Below are 22041 nucleotides of genomic sequence, written 5' to 3'. Positions count from 1 at the left end.
TGTGGTTGCAACAATAACATATGGCTACATATTTACAGCAAATGCAACAATGCATTACATTAAGTCAACAATTATGCCTTATTTATTACCATGTTAGTATTACTGTTATTCATCATCATCATCATCACAACCCATGTAGCATTACTTTGTGTCAATGTGCATGAATGATGCATAACACACTCTACATTTATTCATGAAAGGTATTGTATTGACTGATCGGTGCTCATGATAACAATATTAATCTTAATGATGTGCACTTAAAAGGAATCGAGGTTCTGTTGTCTTTCTTTTTTGTTTTCTCTTGTGTTTTTATTTTTTCTATGCTGGACCTGCTGCCAGAGGGGGGCAGCCGCCAAGCAACCGGACCATCCTGTGTTAAGTGCCCTATGCTGTGCATTAAAAGAGACAAGATTTAGGAGTTTGCTGCCAGACGATGCTATCCTCGAGCAGCCGGCCCCGCTTGCCTGCCCTGTACTACGAGTTATGTTGAATGCGGAAACACATTTATGCACATGCCTAATTTAGTTTGAATAATTTTCATTAATTTCCATAAATCATATAAACTTTATTTCTAGGGATGGCCGATATATCGGCACCGCCGATATTATCAGCCAATATATGACTTTTAAAAAAATATCGGTATCGGTCCGATATGCAAATTTGTCTGCCAATTTATTTATTTTTTCTCAACTCTATTACAATGAAAGGCATATTAGTTGCATTGCAATTTGCAGTCGATTAGCAATAATATGGTGTAATATGGAATGGTGTGCCTCAATAACTCCGTTTCGCACATGCGTAGACTGAAGAAGTGCAGTGGCAGGTCATTGCTCGAGACAGCATGTCTGTGGTTTGGACTTATTTTGCGGTTTCCCAAGAAAACCGCCGAAAAGCAATATGCAATTTGTGCAACTGTGAGGTCATGCAAGGTAGAGAGCACGTGAGGTCTTTCAATACCACAAATTTAATAGTACATTTGAAAAACAGACACGTGACTGCATACGATGAATACCAGCGACAAGCTAATGTTAGCAAGCCTGCAGCTCACGCTAAACAGGGGACCATTGAGCAAGCGCTCGAGAAAACAAAGAAATTCAGCAAGGATTTGAAAGCCATATCTATAACAAAGAGTTATATCTATATACAGTATATATCTATAATTCAAATGATTGCGCTGGACGATCAGCCATTCTCTGTGGTAGAGGACCGAGGATTTCGTCGGCTCATGGAACACATTGAGCCCCGCTATGCCATGCCAAATCGCCATTATCTTTCTGACACGGGACTACCGGAGCTGTACGAAGTTGTTGCCGTACGCATTCGCGAGCTGTTGGATGGTAATGTGACTGATATAAGCTTCACAACGGACATATGGAGCTCCACTGTGAGTCAGATGAGTATGTTAAGTCTAACAGCCCAGTGGATTGATGAGAATTTCAAGCTACAACGTGCAGTGTTGCATGCCCACAAATTCTCACAAAGGCTCACACACTGGCACTGCCATTGCCACTACTTTTAATAACATGTTAGTGCAGTGGAACATTTCCAAGGAGAAAGTGCATGTAGTTCTTTGTGACAACGCCGCCAACATTTCAAAAGGGACTTGACGAGTGTGGTGTAAAAAGCCTTGGATGCATGGCGCACAAACTACAGCTAGCTGTACACGATGGACTTATAAGCCAGCGTAGCTTTTCTGACTGTGCTGCTATTGGAAGACGATTGGTGGGACATTTCAAGCACTCACAGCTCGCCACGTCTAGACTGCGAGACATCCAAACAGAGTTGGGATTGCCAAACAATGCCCTTCAATAAAATGTCACAACTCGCTGGAATAGTACGCTGTACATGAAAGTATACTGGAACAGAAACGAGCGCTCGGAGTGTACGGAGCAGATCACGAGCTTCCCGTGTCCTTCACTGTACACCAATGGAGTCTTGACCACCCTGCTGGACCCGTTTGAACAGCTGACGCGTGAAATAAGCTCTCATTCGGCCACTACTGCTGATGTGATACCCTCCGTTGTGGCACTCAAACATTTACTGAGCAAGGCTGCTGACATGGATGCTGGAGTAGGCACTGCTAAGGCTACGTTATTAGAAGCGGTGAATAAGCGCTTCACACACACCTTCTCTGAGCCGCTTTACTACCTGTCAACAATGTTGGACCCAAGGTACAAAGAATGCTACTTTGACACTGCACTGAGAGCAACTGCCATTACTGCACTACAACAGGATCAGGAAAAGACACCTGAGGAAGAGGAGAAGCAAGGAAAGAAGAGGGGCAGGACGAGTGATGGAAGTGGGCATTCACTGATGGACATGTTTGATGAGATTTTGGAGGAAAGGCAGAGCTCAGACCAGCATACAGTTCAAACAAACCCATTAATTGTGCAGGTAACTCTTGTACTCAAAATGCTGAATGTAATTTCAAATGTAGTTATGAAATTGTATAAAAAATTATCAATATCAAGGTTTTACAAGCATATAGATATATTGTGTAGGTACAGAAATATCTGACTGAGCCAACCCTTCCTATATCAGAAGATCCACTTGTCTATTGGAGAAACAATTCTTCTCGCCTCCCTGCACTTTCTCAAGTTGCACACAAGTTCCTTTGGCTCCATGCACCAGCGTTGACAGTGAACGTCGGTTTTCTGCTGCCTCACTTATTGTTGACGAAAAAAGAAATAGGATCCACTTCGACAAAGCAGAAATGCTTCTCTTTGTTAAAAAGAACATGGACTTGATCATAAACTAGTTTAACTTTTTTTAATCAGAACAGAAGGAAGCACTTTGTTTAACTTTGGACATTTTTTTTTATTATTATTTTTCAAGTGTACAAGTGTTGAAACTGAAAACAAAAGCTTGACGTGTAATTTGACAGTTTACAGTCGAATGTGTAATGCTTAAGTTAAGTTCATACTGATATTTTGAGTATGTTGATGGTTCAAGAGTTTGCAGTCAGATATGCTGCTGAGATAGATACTATGTATATGTCTATGTATAAATATTTATATAATCCAATTATTTTACAGTTACTGAGCTTTGTTAAATATTGCTTTGTACAGTTTAATGCAAAGGTTCACTTTTAATAAAAAAACAAAGATTTTTTATTATTATTTTTATTATTAGTATGAATATTAAAAAATACACTTTCCATACATTTTAATATCTGCAAATATCGGATATCGGCCACAGCAGCAAGACAAATATCGGATATCGATATCGGCAGAAAAAAATGATATCGGACCATCCCTATTTATTTCACTGTGTTTGTCTCCAATATGATATATTCATGCCGAAACTTTTGCATACCATTGTAGCTGTTGCTACAGCTGTATGAACCACTTGAGACTTGAGATCCTCAGGGAGGGGCCTTTTGTTGGTTCCAAGAGTCAGGATTAAACATGGTGAAGCTTCATGAAGCAGAAGTGTCTATGTTTAAGTCCAGGCAGAAAGCATGCTTATTTACTGCTGCCTATGGCAATAGATTGTATTTGAACTAATTTTAATACATGATTTTAATACATACATATTTGTATTTTTATACATTATTATGAGTTGTATCGATTGATTTGTTTAATTGTGTTTTCGGTGTTGCTGTGAGGCACATTGAGTTTGCCTTGTGCATGAATGTGCTGTATGAATAAATTAGCTTTGCCTAATCGAACGCTTTGTAAAAGTCCAGAAAGAGACATAATTATCATCTGATAAATAGTGCGAGTAATCCAAGATATCCATAATGAGACAAAGGTTATTTGAGATTTTGTTTGTCAATTTTGCATAAATCCTGATTGCGTTTCTCTTGTATCTAAAAGTCATTTCAGCCTCTGAGCAAACACTGAGTATCCTATAGTCATTATTCAGGAGGCAGATAGGACGCCAGTTATTAAAAAGGAGTGTATCTTTTGGGGGTTTCGGGAATTAATGTGATTACTCTTGGGAGAAGAGTGCCTTTTTCTATGCTTTCTGAAAAGACATGAGTTATAAAATGGAGCCATTTGATCATTGAAAAGATTAGTAAAATTCCAGAGTCAGACCATCAAATGCTGGTGAGAAGTGACCCACATTAACCTCCTGTGAGCCGTGGGGTTGGGGCGCCCTCTAGTGGTCTTTGGGTGTAGGTGCATACACACGTTGCGGTTGTTGAAATGGACTTGTGAATTAAATATCGTAGACTTTTCCAGTTGTTGCTGAAAAATTGACATTTGTCGCATTTTATTTTGTGGAGTTTTACACATAAAACGAGATACTGTGGATTACTGAAACCTATTGGCAGTTTTCTTTCATGTGTATGGATTTAACGCCTTTCAAATATAAAATTGGTCAACAAAATCTGATGAATGGAAAGGCTCAAATCTATGTGTTTATTTTGTTGGCATATGGGATTTTAAAAAAATACTTTATTAGAGAAAATATTGGGTATCAATGTCCTTTTATGTGTTGACAGTGCACTTTTTCCCATGGTTTTATACTGCAAATGGCTAATTAGCTGAATCTGTATCATGTTTTTGAATGAACTTGTTAAAGAAAAAAAAGAAAAATTAAAAGCTCAATAAATTAGACAAGGAATTAAATATGGAAAAATCCTGCTGGGAGAAAAACCTTCAAGATGTCAAGTACAAGACTGGAAAATGTATTCATGTAGGTGCGACTTTAAATGTCGTTGCAGCCATGTGACAAAGTACATGGCTCCCATTTAGATCTATGGAGAAACTGTTCATTACCTTGCATCGTAACTGAAATCTTGAGCACATATTAAAGGGCATATATGGAGTTTTAAAATGTTAAAATTATGTATTTTCCTCCGCCCACAGTTGTGTTCACCACAACTGCCTCTAAAATCCTGCACTGTCACTCAAAAAGGTGTTACTTCGGGTCTGAAGTGCCGTCATGCACGAGCTTAATATAGACGCTGCAGTTACACGAATGACCTGAGGTGGCAGTAGTGAGTAAAATGACCAACTTGCATCTAGTCTCTTTAAGTTGCATGTTACAATTGCATGTCATCCCACAAAATGACCTCAACCACAACTGATGACCAATTTAAAGGTTTTATTTTGTTCAGACTATTCAAAGTACTTTTGAACACAAAGGCTGATACAGTGATATGTCTAATAACAGTCACTCTTTGTTCAACGCTAAATAATGTTCACGTTTTATCATTTGAAATACTGTCTATTTAACAAACAGTAAGAAAGTGAGAGGCGCCCTCTGAAGGCAGTAGTGAGAATGACATGTGAAAACAGAAACGTTCAATAACTATTTAACTATAATATTTGCACTATGTGGTTATTCTCGTTCACATCTGCTGTTTTTTGTACATTTGTAAATCCACCATTCATGCTGTTTGTCATGGCATGTTGTCCATTGTACATACATGTGTTTGCAATGACGTCACGCAGACTTAAGGCCGTTCCAGTTCAGGGCTTTCTCTTGGAGAGGTTTGTAAAGTCCACGAATGTTCTCCAGGAAAAGGCTTTGTGCAGTAACTCTCCAGGCACTCAGTTTTATTTAAAGATGTATTATGCAACTTTTACTGGGGAAAACAAGTTCATGGTTAACCTCTTACCCCACAAATTAACCAGGGGAATTTTCTTCAGTTCAGCTTCACCCCGATCTCGGCTGGAGAGCAACAGTGTAATGCCTCACTTGAAAGCTCTGAAAGATCTACAAAAGTGGTCGTAACTTTTTTGTCACGTTGTCACCAAATGTTTGTCGTGTTTTCAGCTCTTTTTACAGGTTTTTGTTGTGTTTTTGTTGCTTTTTCCCATAGCTTTTTTTCCAATTACAAGTATGTGTTTCCATCATATTTTGGTCACTTTCTGTGTCATCATTTTTTGTTTTGTTTGTTTTGTTCTGTTGCGTTTTCATCCTCATTTTCGTCGCTATTTTGATTATTATTATTTATTTATTTTAGATTTGGATAAAGCCAAACTGGAGAAAATGTGCTCAGTTCAGGTGGAGGTTGAGTGGTTAATCAATCGTTGTTGTTGTTTTTTGATTCTGGTAGGTTTTCATTGCTGATGGATCTGTGTCCATGGGTATGTGTACATCCCATCCAGAAAACCAACCAGAAACCTGAAACCAAATTGAACCAGCAGCGTCGAAGGGGCCAATAAAAGTTACTTGACTAGAATGTATATTTAACTATTTTGCTGTCTTTTTTCCCTTGTTTTAGTTGTTTATTTTTTGCATGCCCTTATAGACGAACTATTCATTGTGTTACTAGTTTATGTTTCATGTTGCAGTGAAACATTCCTAGTTTGTGACAGTACCTTCACTGACAATGACAAGATGGTTCAGGCCTGTCCTCCACTGACGAGCAAGATCTCTCACCACGACATCCTACACTTTTCTCTGTGATATTTTGTCCCTCCTGCGCTGCAGAGCCTTGTTGATCTCTCTGACCACGATGTCCTTGCAGTTCCTCATGTTCTCTTTGGCGGTGTCCAGCAGGTGTTGGATCATGTCGGGGCTGAAGCTCTTCTGGAATGTGGCGAACTGGTCCATCCTCTGCGCCCACTCCGCCGCGTCTGAGACAGAAAAGAGAGATTTGAGGAGGAGCTGGATGCAACGCTGGAGGAAAATCAATCTTGGGACCTGCAGAAGTGAATGAAAGTCATGACAGTTTTACAAAACAATTTCAGATATCTTCAATCTTCAGTCAATCTGCAAAATCTTTCAAACTTCATTTTGTTTTGGGGGTGTTAAAGTTTGAAGAAAGTGGAGATGTTTGTTTTTCGAAGAGGGAGGAGAATAGATTTTGAGAGAAGCCGGCTTGATGTTACAGGGTACCATGCAACATGCAAATCCCTGGAGGAAAGTCCTTTCTGTGAAGTAATAAAACGTCATATTGAGAAGATTAGACCATTACCATCTGCTTCTGGATGAAATCAAGAGTTTTGCCTGCAGTATCTCCATTTTGATGTTGGTGGGATTAGAAGCGAGTACAATCTGGCTGGTTTGAATTGTCACCTGTAACAACTGAGTCAACTTTAATTTAAAGCCACAGCGCGGAATATAATGTGATATGTTGCTATGTCCTGAGGGCAGTTTAGTAAATTCACTAAAGTACTGTACTTAAAGTTTTTGAGGATCTGTGTTTTACGTGACTAGTGTTTTGGATGAGAACTCGTTACTTTTACCCACAACATTTGAACGGAAAAACATCTCCACCAGAAAAAAGGTGGCTTTCCCTCTTCGGGTCGGTGGGGAGTCCTTGCCTCAAGTGGAGGAGCGTGAGATGGACAGACGGATCGGTGCGGCGTCAGCAGTGATGCGGTCGCTGTATCGGTCTGTCGTGGTGAAGAGGGAGCTGAGCCGGGGTAAAGCTCTCGATTTACCGATCGATCTACGTTCCCACTCTCACCCATGGTCATGAGATTTGGGTAATGACCGAAAGGACAAGATCGCGAATGCTGGGCGCACCCTTCGAGATCGGGTGAGGCACTCACTCCTTCACGTCGAAAGGAGCAGCTGAGGTGGCTCGGGCATCTGTTCCGGATGCCTCCAGGTCGCCTCCCGTGGGAGGTGTTCCAGGTATGTCCTAGTGGGAAGAGGCCTTGTGGAAGACCCAGGGCACGTTGGTGGGACTATGTCTCTGAGCTGGCCTGGTGTGGCCTCGGGGCCCCCCCAGAACAGCTGGAGGAGGTGTGTGTGGATCGGGAAGTCTGGGCATCTCTGCTGAGACTGCTGCCCCCGCGACCCGGCCCCGGATAAAGCGGAAGAAAATGAATGGATGGATGGATGGATGGATGGACATTTGAACGATAATTATACCACTGTTTACTCCACAACATTGATGTAAATGTTCCAAAGTAAAAAGTAAATATGGCCATGTGTTTTGATATTTGAAAAGCCTTGAAATTAACACCCCAGAACAGTAGGTGGCGATGTGCAGATGCTCTGTCAATGCCTTCATTCATACAAGTTAAATAAACGTATTTGTACTGTCTACTTTGAATAGTGCCATGCTAAACCAAACTTATTAAGCTTGTTATGTTGTAGAAAGCTGAAAAAGTCCTGTACCTTTGCAATTGTTTCTGTTGAACAGTGGCATGAAAACTATTGTCGGAGCCGTGTCATTTCCCTCAAACACATAACAGTGTCTGGGCCAGTCCTTCTCCTCCTGCAGGACCCGGTCATCCAGCGCAGGGAAGGGCTTCTGCACCTTCGCCGCATAGTCCCGCGCCAACGTCAAAGTCTGTGAGGAGACATGTAAATCTGTCAGACACATGGACCTGAAGGGGACTCACTCAATTCTCAGTAAAACGACCTCAAACATGTCTCCCGCGCTGTACTCCGGGGCGATGAGCAGATCGATGTCCCGCCTCTGTCCCAGGAAAGAAGGGTAGCCCACGTTGACCAGCAGCCCAGCGTCCATCAGGTGGAGGTGCTCCATGGAGGACAGACACTGGGGGATAGGCTCCTCTGCCCAGCAAACAGAAGTATAAAACACACGAGTCGAGTGGAGAATTACAGCAATCATTCAAGTACATTTGAAAGTTACTTTGTGGTGGAGTTGCACTGTTTATCACATCAGTTTAGGTTGACATACTCAAAAATGGGTGTTCCTCATGGATGTGTTTGTTCCTCTCTGTTATTCATGATGTACACAATTTGTTAATGTTCTATATTGGACTAAGCTCTAGTCCAATAATGATCCTCACATTTTCAGACAATTTAATGACTAGAAACTATTTTTTTTCACCTTTGGTTAGTCTTTCCATTGTGAGTAAATCTATGTATTACATAAGCTTCATCACATCAAAAAGGAATTTGTTTTATGCAATTTCATGGAAAATTCTTAAGAAATATCAAAGATTATTTTTTTTTTTCGTTAGATTGAATCACTACTAAAAAATTAATCTGACTTTTATTTTCTACTTAAGAAGTATTTTGACTAAATGCTTTTGCACTTTTAGTCATTATTTGGATGACTAGCTTTTACTTCTACGTAAGTTAAAAGAAAAATATAATTATTGCTACTCTCTACACCAGGGGTGTAGAGAGTGCGGCCCGCGGGCCAAATGTGGCCCTCAGACCAATTTTTGGTGGCCCTCAGGCTTCTTGCTGAATCAGTTCACATTATCAGAGATGGTCCTTTTTATTTAATATGTAATAATTCTACACAATTCTAACCTAACAACTAGCATTTTATTGTAATACAGAGCTGGCATTAAGGTTTTAAGCATAAATAAAGGCATGAGGCACAATTTAAACCTCTGCTACTCGAAGGGTTTCGTGGAACTAACCACCGACCCATGGCCCTTTACCCCGTGTACGCTCCAATATGTGGCCCCCCATGAAAAATGTTTGGACACCCCTGCTCTACACAATCATAGAAAACATCATAATTAATTTCATTTTGAAAACATGGTGTTCCTCAAGGATGTGTGAGGTCTCCTCTGTTATTTATGATGTACTCAAACTATTAATGAAGCTAATCCGATAATTAAATTCATGATTGTTTTTTTTTTTTTAGACAAAATAGTCTACAAAAAACATGAATGCACTTTCTCAGCAGTTATCATTGAATTTAAAAAAATATATATATATATATTTTACACATACATTTTTTTTTCCTGTGTTGTATTGCCATGACCAACCATTCAAAGCAATTGGTGTTTTATGCTGTAAACTCAGCTTCTCTGTAATACATTGTGGATACATTTTCAGACATGTGAAGAATTGGGTTGCGTGAGTTGGAAACTAAGCATTCAAATTCACTTCTCACACAAAAAATATTTTAAAAATCGGGTACAAGCCCTTTTTTCTTGCAACCCTTTGTCTTGTACTAGATGTGGGGCCATGTGCAGGTGCTCAGGCCTTGATAAGACTCTAATCGCCTTTACCTTCGTACTTGTAGAGGAAGTTCTTGACCGTTCCCCATTCCCACTTTATGATGAGAGGCAGGAGCTTCTGAACCACCACAGAAACTGTCAAATAGAAACAAAAATCTCAGCGCGATTTATCAGGACTGTACATTTTAACGAGAGAAGTCCACTGACCCTGTGCCTTTTCGGGGCCGTCCGGCAAAGTCTGGATCCAGTCCACCACCACTGTCCGGAGCTCATAGGTCCACTGCTGGAACTGTTGCGCTCTCTGCTCTGGACTCTGAGACTCCAGCGCCATAGATTTATCCTGGCTCACTTTGTCTGGGGATAAAACAAGCGAGAGTGTAGCCTGAGTAGAGTAACAAACTCCTTTGACGTAAATATACTTTGGATCGCAGCGTAAAGGGTGCAGCTAACGGCAGTATGCTAATGCTACCGTTAACTAATCAAGATTTGGACAGAATTAAGCCTAAAATGATCAAATCATGCTTTTCACTGTTGAAGGATTCCATGTTTGTAATTTAGTTTATGAAATGCTGTTAAAGACTAACTGAATTATCATATAGATCACTTTATTTTGTGACTTGTTTATAATAATGTAGCCAGTGCAATGTAGCCAAGGATGAAAGTCTGCTGATCCTTGTTTATTGTTACCTTACAGTTTATGAATATGTAATAATTGATATGTAAAGGAAGCCACTTTAAAGAAAGTCTCGTGGTATCGGTTGGTATCAGATATCGGTAGATACTCAAACCCCAGGTATCAACATAGGAAGTAAAAAGGCATCTCTAATTCAAAGTAAGCTTTAAATTATTTTCTCGAACTCGTCTAGGTTTTCCCATCGTGCCCTTCATGACACCAAAGGGGTTACCATCAGAACGTTGGCTTTCTCAGAACAAAGTGTGAACAAAAAGGATAAAAACTAAGTAAAAGTAAAATGGAACCTGGAGCGTTAATGAGGGAGAGATGAGGGAGCACAAGCGCTGTTGGCACCAGTCCAGAGAAAACTACAAGTAGGACAAGCATGTCAACACACTACGCTCCAGGCTGAGCTCAGTCTGTTGAGATTAAATATAAAAACATGCACAGGCTCACCCATCCATTACTTACCTCCAAGTAATGGGTGGGGCCTGGGTCGGTTTCAGACAGAACGCAAGTAGGCCTGGGTCAGGTTCTAGGCCTGATCTAAACTTCACAGACATTTCCTGTGGTGTTATGATTATAGTGATCAATCATATTTGTTTATCCGCAGTGCTGACTTGTATTTGTATTAGAGTAATGGCACATTGAAGTTCATGAACTAATGGACTAATCTGTGACCAAAAAGATTGCGCTTATAGACAAATGTAAGTTTGTTCTCTTCTGCTGTCGGTTTGTCTTAAAATGGCCGGATAAATAGTAATCCATGTGTTTGTGTGACCTTCTCACTTCTGTTTCAGAGAACTGGGATTAAATCAACCTTGTGTGCATTACTAATGTTGCATCCCTTGTCACTGTAGGACCGTTCCTTTAGCTCCGTTTAGCTCAAACAGAACCAGACAGTTCTTAATCAAGCAACTAAGAACTGTTTCTTGCTTTTCATTTTAAAACATTTTCTTTCTTCACATAGAGCTGCAGACCGTGTTATACAAATGAAAAAGCAGAGAGTACGAGTGGGGGACGACAGATGGAATTTAGCCCAGGGCTACAATAGAGACGGCATCTTTGGAATCACCTATTTGGTCATGTTTGAAAACAATTTTCTACTTTTCTTTTCAACTTTCTCTAATTATTAAAAAACTAATTTAAAGAGGGGGTATTATGCTTTTTTCAGCCACATAGCACCAGTCTATAGCACACTACAATGATGACGAAACCTTCTGTTGGTCTGTCAATGCAGTAAATTAGAATAACCGCCTTGTATAAAATTGCTCTTTCAAAATGGCGGTAGCAAATGGCTTGAAATAGGCCTCTGTCTCTTTAAGAACCTCTGACCCTTTCCGACACGCCCCCTCCACAAGCTGTATGTGGCATCACAACACTTTCTCCACAGTATTGAAACTACGATCGGTGCATTTTATTTTTTATTGTTGGAAAGGACCTACTGTTTATCACTTTGTGAACAATGGCCACACAGGATGTGATTTGAAGACGAACCTTCCACACCGGACGCTTGGAAGGGGCTCTTGCCTGAAAAATAACTGCTGTTTGGAGGCTCTCTCTTTGTAACTGCCATGCCCTATGGATCTCTAACTATACCCCCATGGACGACACCAGGATCTGCAGGAGCCCATACGATTCAAAAGACGGACATTATCTGTGCAGGTGGACAATGTTTTTTCGAGGTTACCCCGTTAGCTTGTTATAATCGACTACAGCTCATTGTTGATGAAAAGTCTGCAATAAACCACAAATGTGTAAAGCCAGGCGCATTGTGTGATCATCGTAAAGGCTTCAAGTAGTTGCTGCTTTATTGACGTTATTTGTGCATAATATGCTGCCTGTTTTCAATGAATGTTGTGAAGGTGAAGGTTGTTAGCTTGTCGCGACTAATAGTGCCTTAGCTCCGGGAGAAAACCACTCGGCTACGACTCACTGTAGATGAAATGTGAGCAATAAACTACGAAATCAACAAGCCCGGCTCCGTGTGTGATCATCATAATGGCTGCTTCAAGCAGTTGCCTGTTTTAGTGGCGTTTTTAGTGCATAATATGCTGCTTGTATTCAGTGAATTTTCCCGTTAGCTTGTCGCGGCTAGCTTGTTAGCTCCGGGAGAAAGCCACTCGTCTATGACCCATTGTAGATGAATTGTGAGCAATAAACTTCCAAATCAACAAGCCAGGCTCCGTGTGTGATCATTGTTAAACGGTTCTTTATGTGTGTGGTGGTTTTATTGACTTTATTTGTGCATATTTCTCGTTTCCACGTGATGACTCGAGGTTGACCTTAGCATTAGCTTTCTCCGGAGGCTCTGTGCATCATCAAGGCCCTAAGACATTAGGGCCTTACACTGAAATAAGTGTTCTTGTCACTGGTTTTAATCCTGGGTGTTTCGGTAACAGAAACACTGATGTGTGTCTTTGTAAAAGTCTGCTGTGGCTCCGGTTCACAACACATGAAGCTAAACCTCCATGATGACTCTGTTTACATCTTAGGGCTAGACACTGCGGGGAGGGGGTTCTGCTGAGGAGCAGTGGTTGGTTACTCGGCTGGTGACGAAAGGTCGGAGGCGTATCCTGGAGGTCGAGGGCGTTCCCTGAAGGAATCAGGCGTTTTATCCCTAAAATGGCCGCCATCAGAGTTTTTAAGATTACTCGAAAATACGTGAATGTGCCAAGGCAACACTTCAGGCGTGTTTTTAATGAGGGAATGACTTAATAACATGATGTAAAGCTTGAAAAAGTCGATTTTGCATAATACCCCCCCTTTAACAGACGCTGAATTATGAATATAGTTTTCTACTAAATAAAGATACAAAGACATGAAGAGGAGCAAAGTGGTTCAACAGCCCATTAATAACGGAGAATGCTAACATGATGCTTCATGTTAATGCTAACGGCTAGCTAGCGCTAGCTATGCCCCTATGGATAAAATATCCATAGGGGCTTTATTTACACTCGTCTGTTTGAGTGATAAATAAGTTTATATTCCACCAGAAAATGGCTAAAGAGAGTGGAGAATTGTGTTTCCCAAAAGATTCTATTTTCCCCCTTGGCAAAGCCACGCCCCCTTTCTATGACGCGATGCCGTCTGTATCAATCCGGTGTGGCATGTTTATAAGTATGAGACCCATGTGTGTTCATTAACACGCACTGTCCCAACCAAATACCAACAAATGAATACAAATAAATAAATATTATTCATTTATTTACCGTGGAGGGTTTCCTGGAGCTCCTGGAGGTGCTTGATAGCTATGTCGTTGGTCACATGACCTTTAGTCATGTTTAGAAACGTGCTGATGCTGTTGTAACTGAGCAGGTACTCTTCAGCTCCTCCGCTCAGGTAGGCCGGCACTGGAAGACACGCATCCCTTCAGCATGTTAGCATTTCTACCGTGATAGCATTGTTAGCGTGTTAGCGAGCGGCGTACCGTTGAGCCAGGCGGGAATGTAGTCTTCCATGTTTTCATTGGCCAAAGCACAGCCCAGGATGCCTGCAGTAGGAAAAGGGTGTGAGTGTGCATTGTGGAAGAAAAATCAGTCTTCTGCAACCATTGTAGAAGAAACATGCTAACCGAAACATGCTATGCTAAGTCAACAAGTCCCTCACACGTACACTTGTGCTGGTGACATGTAGTTTCACAACGCTTATTGTAAAACACCACATCCCAGCATTCAAAACAGTTAAAATGAATTAACGCAACAAACACTGGAATCTTCTCGGTGCACTCATACTATAATGTAGAGGTCGGAGACGCCAAGTCAGACATGTTCAGTGGTTAATCTGATAATTTTTTTGATTGGAGAAGTGTTGCTGTATAGTGTTATAAGCCCTTCACCATGAATTTTGGATGGGTTAAAGGTGCATTATTAGACTTTTTATTTAAGACACAGTGGCTGCTCCGCTTACCGCCTTTACTTGCCTTCCCAGTAGCCCCAGGATCAATTGTTTTTAGAATAGGTTTTCACTGCTGATTGAACCATCGCCATGGTTGCGCGTGAATTTTTTTCTATCCTGAAGTGTCATTGGGATGGAAAGGGAAGTTGGTATATAGCCACTGGGTTACAAAAAAAGTTGCAAAACGCACCTTTAATCTGGCTAACTGCCTGAATGGGTGCAGAAAGCACTTCTCTTTGGTGTTTTGTTATATTTATTTTTAAAGGGCTTAGAGTGACAGGCCCTGGGTCACAGTGGAGGCGTGTTGTTACTCAGCCCGCCTCATGGGGGCGGAGTTTCCCATCTTTTTGTCCTTTTTTGAGCATGCTCTGTGGGAGGAGACAGACCTGCATCATGGATTCTCTCTCGAATGGTGTAACTAGTGTAATATATATGCGCCTGACTTACTCTATGTATTCAAAGATAAGATAAGCTAATCCTTTATTGATCTTGCAATGGAGAAATTCACTTGTTACATTCGGCTCTCAAGAATAACACTAAGCTGAGTAAGAGGGTAGAGAAGGAGCTAGACATTAGGGATGCAGCAAATGCAGTGCCTGAAGTTCTTCACTTCTATGTTTCTTTTATCTTGCCACTGGATGTGGAAGTAATCGACTGCTGCTGCACTGAAGGAACAGGTTCACCCTGTACTGTTTAGTTCAGCTTTGAAATCTAATCTCTGTGAAGCAGTACCAGTTGTTTTGCTGTATAGAACACACACCCTGCAGTTGTATCATGTCCAGCTCTGGCTTCTGCTTCACGAGAGCTCCCCCTCTGAAGCTGCTGCCCAGGAGAGGGGTGTCCACGTACAGGTCCAGCTCAGGAAAGCCCACTTCATGTGGGCTCAGCTCAAACCACTGCCCTGGGAATGACACAGGAACATGACAGTCAATGAGATTTAAAACAATAGTACAATATTGTACCGTTGGTAGTAATTTATATACAATGTAAGGATATGTTGGACATGGAATCCACCATTACCTGTATAATATTACAGATTATATTACAATAAATACATTTTCAACCGGCACAAAGGTGTGGAATATATCTTTACAGTCTGATCCTGAGATCCCTACATTGAAGAGCACCTACATATATGTCATGTGCACGAGTTGCCCTGGCAGCCCCGCCCATGTGTTGATTGCCATGAAAAGCACCTGGATAAGGCAGAAGTGATTTGACACAGGGTGATACAGGGTGGGCCGCGGTGGTGCGTAGGACTGCACCGAAAACCAAGTGAGGACCTGTCCGGCCAGTTGCACCCGGCTGTGTGACAACGCAGAAGAGGATGAGACGGTTACGTAACAAGATCGCAAATACAAGCGGCCGAAATGAGTTTCCTTCGCAGGGTGGCTGGGCGCACCCTTCAAGATCGGGTGAGGAGCTCAGTTACCCGGGAGGAGCTCGGAGTAGAGTCGCTGCTCCTTCACGTCGAAAGGAGCCAGCTGAGGTGGCTCGGGCATCTGTTCCGGATGCCTCCTGGTCGCCTCCCGTAGAAGGTGTTCCAGGCATGTCCTAGTGGGACAAGGCCTCGTGGAAGACCCAGGACACGCTGGTGGGACTATGTCTCCGAGCTGGCCTGGTGTCGCCTCGGGGTCCCCCCAGAACAGCTGGAGGAGGTGTGTGTGGGTCGGGAAGTTTGGGCATCTTTGCTGAGACTGCTGCCACCGCAACCCGACCCCGGATAAAGCGGAAGAAAATGGATGGATGGATGGATGGATGGATGGATGGATGGATGGATGGATGGATGGATGGATGGATGGATGGATGGATCCGCGACGACCGGTACGTGAGGAGGCATCACGAGACATGAATTTATTATTCCCAGGATGGGAAAGACAATTCGTTCCCTGATTGACAAGTTTAGTTTAAGTTGACAAGTTTACAAAAGGCGTCATTCTGGTGTTAGTACGACTCTGACCAATCAGGGAGTCGATATAAAATGCACGTGGGACGCAGCAGATCCAGCGTGAACCATCGGTGCAGCAAGACGCAGCGGGACCAGCTGAGGCGCATCCCACGGTAGACACGGTGGAGGGCGGTTACAGTCCTGTCCAGGGAAGACTTCCACCACAGTGACTTTGACGTGGCCTACTTTTAGCCTAATGTTCATATATTTGGTTTTAAATCGCCTAAGAAGGGCCCATTTATTGTTTAAATAAGTAGTTTTAAAGAATAAACTGTAATTGAATAATTTTTCACTCTGTTTATATTGGTTTAGTTTAATTGTTTATTTGAGCATTCTGCTCAAAAGGAGTGGGCTGAAGCAAGAAACATATGAGCACCCGCCCCCAACTCAATAATAAAGGACGAGGTACAAAAGAAACAGAACAGCAGCAAAAATGGATTATATGCCCTCATGATGGCATTTACCTTGAATAAGATATACGACGTTTACATTCCCAAAAGGGAGTAATGCTAATTACGAGGGAACAAAGATAATCTACATATTGAACCGTAAGCATTTACAAATACGCACAGTGTTCATGTGCTTGCATCCTTTCATGAAATAAATCATCGTATAGAAAATTACATTTGTCCTATAGCAAATGACTTTATCAATCATACATTTTGCAACATCATATTGAGATTAGTCTCATTGGCAAAAGAGAACTTCATTTCAATGCGGCTTCTTACAACAGCTCGTCTCATGTACGATGTCTTGTAAAAGCAAGTAACAAAAGGCGATCATTATATATTTCGTTCAAAAGGTTATCAACCACTGTTACTGACACACCGTCACGATACATTATCCTCCGGGATCTTGCTCATTCACAATTGTCATTTCCATTCTCATTATAGTATTATTTGTGTACAGTTTGTACTATAATGAGAAATGAGCGAGATCACGGAGTATAATGTGTGCATTCATTTGTTGCACCATTTGAGCTCTCTCTCCGGTTTTATTTATTCATAGTTTATGACACACACACAGTCCATACCTTGTACAGGTCCATTGTTAAAGCAGTGCTTCTCGAGGGCTCCATACACAGGATAAGGATTGGTTGCGTTTCTGTTTGCCTCCTCTGAGAACCTCCTGGAGTCCCACTGGAGCAGCAAACATGATCAGTCATCACACACGACACTGCAGTGAGATGTTCCTCGTACCTGCTTCATGATGCCCGCGGCGGTCAGGGCTCCCCACACGTCGGTCAAAGAGAAGTCCTCCCTCTGGGTGGTTTGGTTGAGCCAGGACAGAACCACGTTTTGATCCACCTGATTGCTGAGCAGGGAGGCCATGTGCGTGTCCAGGCGGCTGCTCCACTGAGGGTCGCTGTACAGAGGCGCCATGGACCTGTGACCCACACATCCCGCCGTCAGCTGGGCAAGGTCCAACCAAGTCCAAATAATTCAAATGGCATTACTATATATCATATATAACACTATCACAATCCATGGAAGAGTTGAATGAATCCATGTTATAGGGGTTTGAGGGGAACATACATAATACACCTCAGTTACACAGGCGGCTGAGAGGAAGTGCGTTAGGGAAGTGAATTGGAGAAGGTCGTGGAGGTGAGCTTTGCGTTTGTGATATTCTAGAATGTCTTCATTTCCGTAGGAGGACAGGGGCCAAAACAACTCCATGTGAGGGACAAATGTCCAAACAGAAAAGGTCCAAATGTTGAACCTGATCATTAGTAAACACAAAGACAAAGTGTTTTCAGTCACCTTGAGTCTCTCGCTCTAAAACCAAAAAATCCGGTTAGAAATCTAGGAGTGATCATGGACTCAGACCTGAGCTTAAACAGCCACATCAAAGCAACAACATCAGCAGCTTTTTACCATCTGAAAAACCAGACTTAGAGAGACTTATCCATGCATTTGTCTCCAGCAGGTTAGATACTGTAACGGCTGCAGAACATCCAGAACCAGGAAATACGACCATATTAGTCCAGTGCTCCGGTCTCTGCACTGGCTTCCTGTCGCTCAGAGAATAGAATTTTACAATCTCTGCTTGTGTGCAGGTCTTTTCATGGTTTAGCACTGAAGTCCATCTCTGACATGTGGTTCCCAGAGTCAGGACTAAACACGGGAAGAGAGACAAGCCTCAACAATGACTCTGACGATGTTCAACAGTTATTTTTACCTGTGCATTTGACAACTATTTAATGTTGATGTTTCATGGATTGATTTGATCTGCTTCTTGTAGTCGGGAAACACTTTTTGAATTGCCCTGTGTGTGAATTGTGCTCTACAAATGAACTTGCCCTGCCCATTTGGAGGTGACTCACAAACCTGCCACATTCATCTTATCAACATCAAACTCCTTGGAGAGTTGCCAGGCCAGAGAGACATAGTCCTTCCAGATATTCCTCCATGAAACAGAGTGGGGGACAAAGGGCATCCCTGTCCCTGTCCCTATTGGACAACGTATTCCTTATTTTTCCAGGTGTAAAGTTGCATCCCTAAAGCACTAAGGTTGGATGTGTGTTTGAGGGTGAGTTACCACGTGGATCCGGACACTCCGTTCAGGTACAGGACAGTGTCCAGGAGACCGTCCTGGGACATCTGTGAGAGGGAGCCCACCAGGGACACCGCAGCCCTCTGCCCTCCACCGGACCCAAGCATGGCGATGTGGGGCACCTCCTCCTGCAGGGGGGCAACATGAGAGCATTCTATAAAAGGCACTTTTTTGATTGAAATAATCGGAAATCACGAAGAACTGATATTTACGCTTTGAAAAACCTGTTTGTGAATAACATCCTGCGCCACCACTAGAACAAGAGGCTGCAACTTATACTTTAGAAACATAAAGATTTTATTTATAATTTTTTACTGAAAGTTTTGCGTGTGAACGTCCAGTAAAAAAATCAAAATAAAATCTTTATGAAAAGAGGATGAGCTGAGGCACTCTGAATTTGCAAAAAAGGTGATTTATTAAAAAGCGTGACCGAGGCGTTTCAGCTCGACTGAGTCTTCATATCAGGGTTAGTGGCATCACGGGTGTGTGAGCCCCATTTAAAACAGGGGGGGTCGCATCATTGTATACCATAGAAATAAGACATTTTTACACATTTTTACAAATTGCAACATGGACAGAGAAAAGACCATGAATATATTTACAAAAGTTCCAATGTAAAAAAAACAATGCAATACTATTTACACACAACAAATAATTTTAGATTGTAGAGAAATGTACATTGAGCACGAACCAAACAGACAAGGAACTGGAGGAGCACAGTTACCTATACAGTGTGGAGCGTGTCACGTGGGATCGCAAACAAAATATATATGTATATATACACACACACATACACAACAACCCATAGGTACAACGAAGAACCCATCAATATCGATTTAGAACTTGTGCAAAAGTTCAAGGTGTATTAGTACTTTCGAGAGGCGCTGTATGTGTATAAATGACCGAAAAAAAGATCTGGCTCTTTTCACAATTGAGATCCAGTTCAAACTGCTCACCTTAAGGAGCCGTTCAAAAGAGCCGGTCGGTCATGAACGTCACATCACTATTATCTGCACTCAGAAGAAGTATTTTTTCTCCTTAGACAATATCTTTAATCCTTTAAGCCGTATCAACTTAAAGGTCATGTTTAGTAATGTTCAGGCATTTGAAACATATGTGGATGCCACATTTTTCTTATTTTCACATTTCTTATTTAAGAAATCTTTCGGTTGACTTTCCTTTTACACACGTCTTTACATGTTTAAATTGTTTGTTGGACCCGGCTCTGTTGGCATAGTGGTGTGCTGTTTTTAGTGAATGAAGATAAATGTTTGATGAAGTTGATGACTAGTCATTGAGTGGGTGCAGCTGAACTTTGTAAGCACAGAGGAGCAGCACCTTCTGACGGCAGCAGGCGACGGCCACGGGTTTCACACAGAACATGCAGCACTTACTCAGTACCATCGTTATTTACTTCAGATCTGATATTAAAAGCCTGTGACTGACCGCGGTGCAGCTGATTCCCAGGGCGTTGAAGGCCTGAGCGGCGACATGTTTCCTCTGGAGGAGGTACTCCCGCTCCCCCGCACACAGAGAGGCTGAGCGGCGCACCGGCTTCTGGAAACACAGTGTTCATTCATGATACTGACGGGTCATGATCAACCAAAAACTAATAACTGAGATAACGCAATAAATGAATAACTCACAACATCCACATCAATGAGGCCACAGTGCTCCTCTGACAAACTGCCCAAATAATCCATCATTCTGAAGTATTTCAGCAAATGTCAGAGCAACATTTGGTTTAAAACTTTTGTAAACTCAACTTGTTCTTGTTGTCTGGGTAAAGTCTTTCTGCATAATATTGAATTGCAATGCCTGAATATCACAACTTACTGAAATTGTATTGAAAAGAACAAAATGTCACACGCTGCAATATTTGGTTGGCATTGTTTCAATAATGTTCTGCGATATCAACAGGAAGTGTATCTATGGGAGAGTAACAGCCTAAACTGACTTCCCTCACATGACCTTAATGTGCAGTAACTATTGCACTCTCTCTGATGGCAGACTTCTATCCTATTACCACGAAGTCACATTATCTTTATTATGCAAAAAAAAACAATGCTTAAAAGATGAAAATGGTAAACTTACTTGCTGACTGCTGCTGTCCTCCATGCTGCTGCTCATTGCACAAGCCAGGGCTGCAATGAGCACCAGAAGCACCGGCAAACCTGTAGATCCGGTTTTCATGTCGTGGTCTAACCGTGAGACTTCTTCCCCGTTCACTGAGCGTGTTCCCTGCAGCACGACCAGCGGAGCACACGCTCCAGTCTTGCATAAGCGGGGGTCTTATACCTGGGCCTCTTGGGGGTAACGCTGATGGGGACCACATGTCTGGACTGAAGTCAGAAGAACAACAATAGACAAAGAAAAGTGTGAAGTGGAACAATGTGGCCTTGCTCACCTCACACATGGTACAGTGGGTGTTGCAGTATTCCACACACTGTGTTTTTGTTCATATATATATTTCTGAAGTTGCTACTGATGGGCAAACATGTGAAAGGCTTTTATGGACACTGATAATGGCCTGATATTTGATATACTGGATTCAAAAGGAACACTTTTCCAAGTGTTTGCTCGTGGGCAAAACACGTAGCATGTGCAAACATGTATAAGCGTCTCTGTGTGGAGTCAGCTTTGTGGGGTTTTTTGTCACACGGCTTTCACCTTTGCTCCTTTCAGCCGGGAAGCGAAGGTCTTTATGCCTGCGTTCCTGGTGTTTCCGGCCTACGACTACGAACAATGTCGTGGAACACTGCTCCAAGTGGTGATTACAACTGGATAACTCGGATATGACCAGAGGAATCCGAGTTGAGATACAAAATGAAGACAGCAATAGATACAGACGGCATCTCTGGAATCGCCCATATATGGTAATGTTTGAAGCCGTTGGGGAGAAAACAAAGAGGAGAAAAAATAAACTTTCTTTAAAGAGACAAGATGCAAGTTGGTCTTTTTATACTCACTGCTGCCACCTCAGGTATAATACGTAACTGCAGCTTCTATATTAAGCTCTTCATGACGGCACTTCAGACCTGAAAAAACACCTTTCTGAGTGACAGTGCAGGATTTTAGAGGCAGTTGTGGTGAACAGGTCTGAGCTCATTCTACACATTAGGACATGGCTGGAACATGTGGGGGGGGGGAAATACTTCTAT

General features: G+C 42.1%; 1 protein-coding gene across 2 annotated transcripts; it reads right to left on the bottom strand.

Annotated features, from left to right (window-relative positions):
* Positions 1-6189: 6189 nt before the first annotated feature.
* LOC306969257 (cytosolic phospholipase A2 gamma-like) lies at positions 6190-21136 on the bottom strand. Of its 2 annotated transcripts, none has more exons than XM_079564859.1 (13): positions 20975-21136; positions 20327-20437; positions 18866-19008; positions 17524-17710; positions 17358-17463; positions 15137-15277; positions 13910-13972; positions 13692-13832; positions 10014-10160; positions 9858-9941; positions 8279-8433; positions 8032-8206; positions 6190-6536 (listed from the first exon to the last, which is right to left on the bottom strand). In XM_079564859.1, exons 1-13 carry the CDS (start codon positions 21071-21073, stop codon positions 6349-6351), a joined length of 1740 nt encoding a protein of 579 aa, XP_079420985.1. In that variant the 5' UTR covers positions 21074-21136; the 3' UTR covers positions 6190-6348. The 2 variants fall into 2 exon arrangements, with proteins under 2 accessions (XP_079420985.1, XP_079420986.1); XM_079564860.1 differs by having other exon boundaries at positions 20327-20434.
* Between the last annotated feature and the right edge of the window lie 905 nt (positions 21137-22041).

Source organism: Gobius niger (assembly GCF_951799975.1).
Source record: "Gobius niger genome assembly, chromosome: 10".
Lineage (NCBI taxonomy): Eukaryota > Metazoa > Chordata > Actinopteri > Gobiiformes > Gobiidae > Gobius > Gobius niger.
This window is presented reverse-complemented; position numbering and strand designations above follow the sequence as displayed.